General features: G+C 51.5%; 3 protein-coding genes across 3 annotated transcripts; all 3 read right to left on the minus strand.

Annotated features, from left to right (window-relative positions):
- Positions 1 to 3,199: 3,199 nt before the first annotated feature.
- On the minus strand, positions 3,200 to 6,059 carry N7473_012548 (tetratricopeptide repeat protein; the record flags this gene model as incomplete). Its single annotated transcript, XM_057158487.1, has 4 exons — positions 3,200 to 3,524; positions 3,949 to 5,097; positions 5,170 to 5,744; positions 5,892 to 6,059. 4 exons carry the CDS (start codon positions 6,057 to 6,059, stop codon positions 3,200 to 3,202), a joined length of 2,217 nt encoding a protein of 738 aa, XP_057002441.1.
- Positions 6,060 to 6,412: 353 nt separating this feature from the next.
- Positions 6,413 to 7,585, minus strand: N7473_012549 (nucleic acid-binding protein; the record flags this gene model as incomplete). The annotated part of the gene is made up of 2 exons (XM_057158488.1): positions 6,413 to 6,998; positions 7,071 to 7,585. The coding sequence occupies 2 exons, from the start codon at positions 7,583 to 7,585 to the stop codon at positions 6,413 to 6,415; spliced, it is 1,101 nt and encodes a 366-aa protein (XP_057002442.1).
- A 625-nt stretch (positions 7,586 to 8,210) lies between these two features.
- Positions 8,211 to 11,066, minus strand: N7473_012550 (uncharacterized protein; the record flags this gene model as incomplete). The annotated part of the gene is made up of 5 exons (XM_057158489.1): positions 8,211 to 8,510; positions 8,578 to 9,288; positions 9,341 to 10,372; positions 10,429 to 10,849; positions 10,948 to 11,066. The coding sequence occupies 5 exons, from the start codon at positions 11,064 to 11,066 to the stop codon at positions 8,211 to 8,213; spliced, it is 2,583 nt and encodes an 860-aa protein (XP_057002443.1).
- Positions 11,067 to 11,210: the final 144 nt, after the last annotated feature.

Here is an 11,210-nt window from a genome sequence, read left to right on the forward strand (position 1 = left end):
AGTTCAACACCAGGGACGGTCTCTTAACTGCGCATGAGCACCCTCTAAACCTGTTGTTGGGGCTGTCCAAACCTCAAAATGTAGAAAATGTAGAGCTATAAAGTACAGTAGTCGCTATTTATATTTGAGGACTGCAAAGATCTTTCTCTGTTACAAAGATAACAAATGCTACGTGACATATTGTCATAACAATTTACTGTCATCATAAAAAACCCTGCCCTTAGCTTCTTGACACGTCCTCTAGGATGTTATGCAAGGCTTGAATTTATCTACGCTCAGCCCCTATTCTCCACGAAAGCACTTATTATCCTAATTGCCTGCTTGTAATTGTGTCTGCATTTTGCATTCATGTACTAAATCTATTAAATATCTCAAAAGTATAGAGCTTCTATTGGGTGTTTAGGAACTGAGCCGTTTAGGGGCTTGGGTAACTAAGTGGGGTTGATCAAAATACATTGGACTTGAGACTGCATCCCAGAACCCACTTAGTTTCTCCACCACTCACCACTGTCAGCGACAGCTCTCAACATAGAAGGAGGTTTTTTTGAGTGAGTGGAGAAGAAATGACGGCGACCTCATTTGCAAGCAAGGGATGCGAGCGAAGCTTCTCGATAAATAAAGGGTGCTGGTTGAGGCGCTAGCTTTCAGAAGCGAACTTTCCATCCGTGGCTTGGTTGAATTTGGTGGCCCACCTCTCCACTATTGTTGCGGATTTGTTATAGGAGACGTAGCAGCGTAGGCGTATAGAAAGCAGCGTTTCTGGTTGACATAACAAACATCAAGCTAGAGAGACGTGTATGCCGGTTCCACGTGTGCTTAAGTGAGGTTTCACTATTGTTGGCAGGGTCAATAGTCGAATTAGGGCAACAATCTTCTTTTGCAGTGGCAAGATCTCATTTTTTAAATGTTTGCGCAAAGCTTGTTGATCGTCCTAACCTGGCATACTTCTCTCGTCTGCATCAAGCTTCCGGATCTCTTCTGTAACAAGTTTTAACTGATTTTGAGCATAGTGCAGCGTGTCTTCTCTCCTCTCTTCTTGAATAATGCTTTTCGGTGACAGAGACTCATCAACCAAGAGGAGTTTAAAGGCCAAGAGAAGTTATCGGATTTTTCCGATGCGGCCCTTAACACCGTTTCCCTGAAACGTTCCGCTCTTCATAAGATCTTCTAGCTCTTCCCATCGCTCATGGCCGGCATAGACTAACTTGCGAAGCTGTTTTGGAGCTGTTGGGCCCACTGATCGTCCATGACGATCAGAGCTAATTCTCCATTCAGCACGTTTGTGGTCAAATCACCTAGCGCTTCTTCTGGTGGCTCACCAGAAAGCGGCCAGCTGAGTATATGGTCACACTCCTTGAACGTATGACCGCTCTACAGCAAGTTATTCCATTCAGGAGAAGTAAGCAAAGTTCGACCCCCGGAGCCCTTCTCCCTTGGCTCAAGATGAGCACATATTGGTCCGGCTATATCGTACTGCCAAATGGTCACGATGAAGTCAATGGCAGACAACTTCGCCACGAAGCTTCCAGTCGAACCCTCTCTCAAGCTCTGTCCCGCGCCATTAGCAAAGGCGAGAACGACCAAGCCCCATAAGCCGATGCGAGCGGCAGGTAATGATTCAACAATCGCCAATGATTGTAGGGAACTCGTAGGTTTCTGTAAAAATCTGCCCCTAATACCTTTAGGTAGCGACTTAAAAATTCGTAGTCAACAGCACTCTCCTCCTTCAGTAGGACGACACCATGTGTAACAGTCTGAGAGACACTCTTCGATAACTTTCTGCCAGTCATCCTTTTTTATTGTGAACACATGCTTGATCGTGAGACGAAAGCTCTTGTTGGGTGGCCATTTGCCTAGTCCTGTAAATTGTTCATAGTCTTTTCCGTACCAGGACTTCGCGATCTCCACATCGTCCAGCCATTTGTTCAAAATATTTAGGGCCCGTTTACCCGTTGCGAAAGCAGAGCTTGCTGCAATCTCCATTATTCGGTCTGCCGTCTCACTCTTGGTGGGATGCAAATCGGAAACTCAGTACTAGGGTTGTGAAAGTTTCATTGAACCCACCCTTCTCTGATCACGCTGATGAGGTCTAACGGTTAAGGACAAAACGGACAGGAACTCCCAAGCAAGCCCGGCAGAAGATTCAGCACCAGCACAATATATAGAGCGGAACTTTCATCATATGGATCTATTATACATAATGACGCAAGTCATGATCTGTGGAAGGAACTAGGTCTTCAAGATATTGCTATCTAGCGTGAGGTCATCCATAAACCTATTCCAAAGTGTTCCAAGAGAATGGGACACGAAGTACCCAAGGTTATAGGATCATAACACAGCGACACGGGTATTCAGGACTTAGCTGCAAACGGATAACTAAGGATATGGCATTACAGTGCTTCTAAACGTTACTGCTACAGTACATAAATGTAATGACCTACTTAAATTAATACAATAGTAAGTGTCATAGATTAACGAGCGTCCGAATAGTCAATAATACCTAAGTGTCTATATAAACAAGGCTCTTTCCACTACCTTTTGATGACGTGCACACTGCTTGGACAGTTTCTCAGAGTCCAAATTTTGAGACAGCAAGATGGACACTAGTTGCGCGACGGAGGGTGAGAATCACCCGCTCTCACCCAGCTTCTCACCCTGTCTATTGTGCAATCACCCCTGGTCGCGCGACCCTAAAGCGGCGATTACCCATTTCCCCACCGAGCTAGGCTACCTTATTTGCTGGGATGGCCAAATGGCGTTGGGCTTAAGTACGGCTCAGCGGACGGGAAGCCCTGTTCTCCACACCCTATGGTCGTATGTAGTGGATGAGGAGCAAACACAACCTATATTCTCTAAAAATGCCTGATCCCAGTGTATCGGACACTGCTTTACGCCTCCTGCCCGACAACATCATAAAAATCAGGATCTCGAACTTGGGGGTGGTTCGACAGGGCGTGAGGCGACGTCTGCGTGTGCAGACCTTCGAGAAGTGCTAGGAGGACTTAATCGTGGACGGGAGGAAGATCACGTTAGTTAAGGAGCTACGCAGGGACTGGAACTCGATCTCTCTCGCCCACATGGCCGATTAGTTAGATCTACGGTCAAGGCCCCGAAGTTGGGCGCGATTATTAAAGGTGTACTGATATGTATGCTTGAAATTAGACTAAGACATAAAACGAAATCGAGCGTTAACAGAGATCTAGTTCTGCGAGTCCTCATTCAACCCCTCCTCAAGCTGGCGGACCATCTCCTTGAGAACGTTATTCTCGGTCTGCAGAAGATCGAGGAACATGGCGTATGGAAATCGGGTCGAAGAGGTTGTGTGATTGGTCGATGCTGGGCTGCTGGCGGTTGACGGTGGTGTAGGGCCAGGGCCAACAACAGAAGCAGTACTACCACGAGCGCTACTCAGACGAGCCTCGAGGTCTGTAATTCTAGCTTGTAGAGCTTCGAACTCATCCGCCGAGGGAGGTGGTTTAGGAGTCTCATCGTACTCACAAGCACGCTCAGTCCGATCACAGAGGCTACATACCGGCAAGCGTTTGTCGCACTTGCGTTTGTGTTTCTTGCAAGCACTGCAAGCACTGCAAGCCCGACGAGCCTTGAAATGATCTTGTTTTATGTTCTACAGCTGAAATTAGGAAAAATTGCGAGCCCCTCTTCTAAGCCAATTCATTTCTATACGACCTGCGTAATGCGGGTGGTGCGGCCGCATCGTGTTGAATTGTTTATCCTCTTCATTATATACTACCATTCTGTCGTCTGGAAACTCATCCTGATATCTTTCAAGGCATATCCATCCAGCTGTATCATATGTAGACTACCTAAAAATGAACCATAAAGACGCAGCCAGACCCATCCGGCAATCCTAACAGCACAAATAATGACAAACAAAGAACAGTCCGATCCGTATGCAAATTCCAACATCAGATCCGGGGGAATCTTAACTAAAACTCAAATTCCTTGCGGAAGATGTTCACATCCATGCCAGCAACCACCTGGTCTGCCAGATCACGTCGTCCCATCTGGCTAAACACGCGACGCAGCGTATCATACAGGTTCGTGCTCTGGTTCTGGCTGATGTGAAGCATCCGCTCAAGACGCTCGTCGTCCAATCCATCGGGCGCACCACCGCCACCGATGATCTCGCGAGCACGCTCGCGACCCTCTTGCTCGACGACGCGGTGCATGGATAGTGCACCGAGAAGGTGCTGTGCGGCCTCCGGGTAGCAGCCGATATTGATGCAGGAAACGCCGAGGTTGTAGCGGGCGCGGACGAAGTTGGGGTTGATGGTGAGAGCCTGCTCGTAAGCTTCGATGGCTTCCTCGGAGCGACCGCTGTTGGCGAGAGTGGCGCCAAGGCGGTTCCAAAGGAGATGGAGCTGCTCACGCTGATTGGTACTACCAGATTCAGTGGAAGCCAGAGCGGCGGAGAAGCAGTCGACGGCTTTGTCGTACTCTTCAGCGCAGTAGAAGAGAACGCCCAGACCAACTTGGACATCTGGGTCCATCTGGGCGCCAGAGGGGGAGAGCTGTGCAGCCTGGATGAATAGCTCGGTCACGCGATCATGCAGGAGTTGGCGGTCTGTGAAGCCCAGGTCGGCATCACCGGAGACTTCCTTGGGATCAATAATCGAGGGGTATTTGTTCGAAAGCCAGCGCTCGAGGGTGCGGTAAGCAGTTGAGTCGTAGCCTTCGTTAGTGTATGAGACAGCCAGGCCCATCAATGCGTCGAGGTTGCCTGCGTCAATCTTGAGTGCCTGCTCCAGAGCTCGGATAGCAGGCAGCTCCTTCTCATTTTGTGCCTGTGCTGAACCCAGCATCGTCCAGGCTTGCACGTGCTGGGGATCTTTCTGGACGGCAGCTTCGAAGGCCAGCGCAGCCAATGACAAGTTTCCTCCCTCACGCATGATCTTCACGCCTTCCTCAAAGGGGTTGTTGACAGCCGAATAAACGTTGTCCTCTTCAAACATGTAGTCACCCAGCTGTGGGTCCCGGAATCGCGTGTTCAGGCTATCAAAGCCCTCCCAATCACCCAGGTCGCCCACGTGCACACTATCAGTGACCTCAAAGTCACCTCCTTCCTCAACCAGTTTTCTACTCGTAGCAGTCTCAGCTTGGATTCTTTCCCAAACGGATTCGAAGGCATCATCGGAGGTGGGCACTGACCTGTCCAGCTCGTTCAGCTCCGCTTCCATCGCGGCGTTAGCCTCCTCATCCGTCTGAGTCTCATTCCCCGCGGTCTCCATCTCGGCAAACTGAGCCTCCCAGTTCTCATCGTCCAGCTCGACCATCCGGCCCTTGCCCTTGTCCTGTGTCTGTCCCTCCACCGGCTGCTGCATCATCGGCGACTGCATGCCCATCGGCCGCATCATACCCATACCGCCCATGCCGCCCATGTATCCACCCATTCCCATCGGTCGCTGATACCCCGCCATAAGTGGTGGGGTTGCCGTCGTGGGGCTCTGCGTCTGTGGCATACCCATCCGGTTCTGCTGTTGGAAGCGCGCGAACTCGGCCGGCGTGAATCCAGGTGTATTGTTCATCTGCGCGGCACCAGGGAAAGCAGCCTCCATGCGGGCTTGCTCGCCGGGGTCAAACTCCGCGGCCCATCCGGGTGAACCTGTGCGTGGAGGCGCGGTCTGGAAATTCTCCAGTTCCCGGCGCATATGCTCCATGGCGAAAGGCTGTGGCGACGGTCCGTTTAATTGTTGGCCTGGTTGCTGCATGAAATCGTCCATCATCTTAAACAATCGGCCCTCGGACGGAGCGTCCAAGGAGCCTTGCCGTTAGTCGCCGAGTCACAGATTCGGTGGTACACAGACCGCCGCTGCGGCCCCTCCCCTCCTCGGGGAAGGGCCAGGGTTGTCTGCAACATTCCAAGAACATACCTGGTCCTGTCCACCCATCATACCACGTGACCGCATGCCTTCTTGCATGCCCGGGCCCCGGCCGACCAGGCGGTCTCGCTGGAGGGACTTATCATCTTGGACGTGCTTGGTGAATTGGGTGAGGGGGTTTCCCGCCGTGGAGCATTCGGCTCCGCCGAGGAACGACATGGTGATGAAGTGTGTGTGTTGTATCGGATATGGAGGAGAAAGAGGTGTGAACCGGTGTTGGAAATTGACTTGACACCGAAGAACGAGGAGTGAAGAGGAAAAAGAACGTGCCCCGGATATTCGTCTTGGAAGACGTGGGGTTCGATGGCTCACTAATGGGCTTTCCGTCAGCCGAGGTTCCCCGGAGGTCACGTGTGGCGGTATCTGCCGATCTAGAAGCCACCAAACTGACACCGACTGATGGCCAGTCATGGAGCAAGTATAGGTGGTGAAAAGGAAGTATTTGGGTCAATATGGTACAGTTTTATACATCCGATGCTATATGGGTATAATACAAGATTGGAAGAGAGTGTTTATACCTTCTTCCCCTCCACAGGAGTCACATCCTCCAATTTCGCTTCTTTCTCCGACGCAATTTCCTCCTCCAAAGCCCTCTCAGCCTCCTCAGCCTCTTCAGCTTCCCTGCGGGCCCTATCCCTCCTTCTAGCCTCCGCCTCCGCCTTCGCCTGCTCCTGATCCACAGGCTCAGGCCTAGGCTTCATCATACCGACCCTCTTCCTCTCCGCAAAACTAACGCCCAACTTCCGCCCATACGGTCTCTTCATCGCCAGTATCTCCATAGCCTGCATTGCCGCCTCGGTATTGAGAAACTCCGCATGCGCAAAGCCACGCGGCATGCCAGAGCGGCGGTCGACAGGAATCCGGACATCGATCAGGTTCTTAACGTCGTGAAAAAGGTCTTGCAGATCGCGATCTGTCATTTCGAGGGGTAGGCTGCCGATGAAGAGCGTTTCGGTGGGTGGGTAAGAGGCGCGTTTGTAGTTGAAGTGGGTGCGGGCGTAGTGCACGACTACATGGCGGCCTTCGAGGATGGTGGAGTGCATGCCTTCGACTGCGGCTGTCGCCTCCTCAATGGTATTAAACTGGACGTAGCCGAATCTGAGGGTGATATGGGATTAGTCGGCCTTGTCAGAGAGTGCACCCGGGATGAGGTTCGCGCTGTAAGCTTACCCTTTACTAAGACCCCGATTATCGTGGGTGATCATCGTGTTCAGCACTGTGCCGTACTTCTCCATATGTTTCCGCAGATCTTCGGCGGTGATATCGTAGAACAGATTGCCGATGTAGACGGTTTCATTGGGAGGGATTTTGACCCTGGGGGCTTGCGCTGCCTTCTTATGGGGTTGTTGCTGAGCTCCAAGGTTGGAAGACACAGGCTTGGGTTGTGTTGCAGCCTCTACATCTTCATTTTTGTGTTCCTTCTGGTCCGCTGATGTTGATGGGTCGTTTTTATTTGAGTTCCACCGGACTTGGAGGGCTGCGATGTGTGGGCTCCGCGGGGAGAGACGAGGGATAGAGCGGCGTGTGATATTGCACTGAGATCTCACTGTCGATATAGATTGAGAGGAGAGTGCCGAGCCCAGGAGTCGTGATGATGCTCGTCGGAAACAATGCCTTGAAGAGAGTTGAGTTAGCAATGGTCCGATTCGATCGAGATGCGTAAGCGATTCGGGAGACGTTGACATAATTCAACAGAACATCATTTGAGGGACTCACATTTTATTAGATGCGCTAGTGGCGGAGAGTCTAGTTATTCACAGCTCCGAAAAGAATAGATATCTGATCTCGATTTCCAATGCGCGGTTGTCGCCGCGATCAAAAAGTTCTGGGGAGCGATAAGACTGATCACGTGGTCGCTATCGGGTGTCCAGCCAAGAGGACATGGGAAGGGAAAGCCAATACGGTAGCACTTTGTTCAACCTTACTTCAACGACTATCAATGGCTATTGTTCAATAGGTTTAGACTATTATTCGATGAAAATTTTCTTAGAGAGGAGTCTGTATATTGGCATGAAACAATATGGTACATCCAAGACCTAACCTAGTACATTGCACAGTGCATTGTCCAATAATCCGCAAAGACTTGACTATATCAAACCCAAACTTTTCCAAGGACGGAAACACGCCAGAAAACACAAATTTGTAATAAAATCAACAGAAGCCGATCCAAATCCTCCTGTAACCATTCTTAAGACACCAAGATCCCAGGCATAACAAAGGTAATGGCAACACAACAAGCACAATCGCGAAAAAGCTGGAAGGGCAAAAAACGCATGGCATCATATCATACTCATGATCTAGGGCATCCTCTCACAGCGGGCCCTGGCTACGGCCGCTATTACCCGATTGCGAGGACATCGGTGTAAAGCCAGGTACCGATGATGTAACGCTTTCAGGCGAGGGCCCTGGTGGTGAGAATATGTTGGGAAGACGTTGTGAAGGGGCACCATTCGACATCGAAGATGTCCGAGTGGTTCCCAAGGGGCTAGTCATCGGAGGCTGGGTCATTCCGACTCCTTGCGGCGTCTGTTGGCGCTGAGGGTCCATCATGGGCCAGAACTGGTTTGATGTATCGAAAGTTGGGTTTTGAATATACGTATCCCATGCATCCTGCACACGTTGTTAGTAACTTATCCCACCTAAATCATACATATCAGTAGAAGTGGTGTCAACCTACCCAATCGAGATTGACCTGCATGTCCGGCATCGTTCCGAACATGCTACTGAATGGCGACAGAGGCCCTGGCATTTCAGCCGTTGGGCCTGGCATGCTACTCGGCATCGATGCATCACTCATCTTGAACAACGGGTCCGTGAACGGAGGCGGGCCCTGGCTCATCGGGCTCATGCCGCTACTGAGCAAGCCTAGCGTCATAGCCGCGTTTTGCTTCTCGTCTTGCGTCTCGAATATAGCACCGCCAGTGCCTGAGGTGTTCTCAAGCGGCGGAACGGCGCTATGAATTTTATTCAGCATGACACCAAGCACGGAGCTCGCCTTGAACGCCTCCATGCTCTCATCACGCAGCTGGTCCCAGATCTCTTTCGAGCGCTGGATCGCCCCCGTCATCTCTTCGCGTCGTTCATGCCCCCATGTGTACGTGTCGCCGGAGGGACGGTTCGAGGCCTGAAGCTGGAAGGTCTGGTAGAGGTCTAGGCAGACGATCGTGGCGGCGAGGAGGTAGTCGGCAGAGGTGAGGGAGGTAACGACAGTGCGGCCGCGGAGGCGTCCATTGCGCGTTTCTGCGTGTAGGATCGCCTGGAACACAAGAATCTCGAGGGCCGAGTCGATGCAAGTGCGGCGGGAGTATGTGAAGCGGGGATTCTCCCGAGCGCGAATGAGATATGGTCGATGCAACACGCATTGTGCTTTGTGGTAGACAGTCATTACCTACAAATGGGTCAGTAAAAGTGCTTAGCAGGGCCATTGAACAGTGGCTTACTGAGAAGCGCGACATGATGAGGTTGATGGGGTCAAGCTGGCACTCGTCTAGCGGACGAATTTGGAGGTGATCAGGAATCAAATCCCGCCCCCGCCGCAGATCAGCATCAATCTCCATCACTTTATCATACGAGGACGATGAAACCGCCGAATAGTGCTCATTGACCCGGCCAAAGGCGTACGTAAGACGAGCCTTGGTAATCAGATAGGAGATGGGCGTTGGCTCGCTTATCTGGCGAGCTGGCGGCAGTTCTTTGCTGTCTTCGTCAAAGTCATCATCGTACAAGTTTCGCGGCAAATCTGTGTCAGAATCCGTGGTGCGAAGCATACTCGGCATGCCGACCTGGAATGAAAATAGAAGATCTGCCTGTCGCACAAAGGCCCAGACTCGACGTCGCATCTCACCCTGGAAAGGTGTGATGTTGGGGAACATCTTCGAGTCACGGTGGTATCCCATGCGCATCGCCAGACGGGCAATCACGCCCGAAAGAACCCAGATCGAGATATCTGCATCCCTAGTCTGTGAGAAATCACCGTAAAGGTGGAAGACCAAGGTCTCGATTAGGAAACGATGTGGTTTTGTGTAGTCTGCTAGAGTCAGACATTGCGCTACCGAGTTCCTAAAGGACCCCGCCATGTCCATCGCCTTGCCCCGGAACTCCGGAGGCTCATCACCTTCCCGGTGGTATGAAAGCATCGATAGTCTCATCATGGCAAAGAGCATTGCGATCCATACTAGCTCTGTTTTCGTGGGATCTTCCCAGTGCTTATTATACTGTGCTTGGAAGGTGGGGCCGTGGAGGACATGCGTTGCTGGGTCGTAGCTGTTGAAATAGCGGGCAACGAGAATATCAGTTGTGTACTTAGAGGGCAATGACGCCAGGATCTCAGGTCGAGTTAATGGCTTCATGGCACCGAAGAGCAGCGTAGAGCCTCCGGGATTATCAGTTTCTGGCCGAGTAGCCTTCAACTTCTCCGCCTGGTCGTCAAACTGCTTCTTATGCGTGGTGAAGAAGTTTCGCACTTCGGAAATCTAATGAGATTGCGGTTAGTCGGGTCCAAAGGTGCAAAGTACCGGCATCGACTCACATCATTCAGCACTGAAGCCCAGTGGGCTTCACTGATGTAGTAGGACTTGCCGCTGTCCATTTTCATGACACCAAATGATTTCGTCACCTGCTCCGTGTCGCTCTCTTCCGGACCGCCCTCAGCGTCATCGTCGATATCGTCGATATCAATCTCATTTGACAACCCGGTCGACCCAGCACTACTTTCCCCTGAGATTGCAGCCAGGGCAGCTGCCGGCCCAGCTGCCTGGTTACCATTGGTCATCAGCGATAAGACCAACCCTTCCAAGCGGTCGATCCGGTTTTGCATGTCATCGGGCGATGTCGGGGACGTCTGCTGTGGGGAGTTCTTTTTGCGGCTGCTGGCCTGGGCGTAGTTACATGATGCTGCGTCGCCTCGTTTGACGCAGTTCTCGCAAGGATGGGAACGGTTACATTTCAGTCTGCAAATCCATCGTTAGACTTGAATCTCTATGAGGGCGGAACATTTTAATTCTTTTTCTTCATTCTTTTGGGTTCACTTTCTTTTGAAGACACTTACTTTCGGTGGCGGCAGGGTGCACATGACAAAGGTACTCGGTTTCGCTTGCGAATGACCCTGAATTCAGGGGAATGGGCCCCCGCGCTGGATGAGGTGGTGGATGGTGGTGTGGGTGTCATTTTGAGTGGGGTTGAAAGGCCGTTTCCGCCTTTGTTCAGAGGTGGTGTGGACTCGAAGGGGCAGCGAGCGAGTACGAATCGTGACCCCGCTCCAGTTCAGCAACTCTTCCAGATGCCTTGGCTCAGTAAATTGCCGGTTGCCGT

Source organism: Penicillium subrubescens, assembly GCF_028828155.1.
Source record: "Penicillium subrubescens strain IBT 31985 chromosome Unknown utg000011l_segment0_segment0, whole genome shotgun sequence".
NCBI classification, from domain to species: Eukaryota; Fungi; Ascomycota; class Eurotiomycetes; order Eurotiales; family Aspergillaceae; genus Penicillium; species Penicillium subrubescens.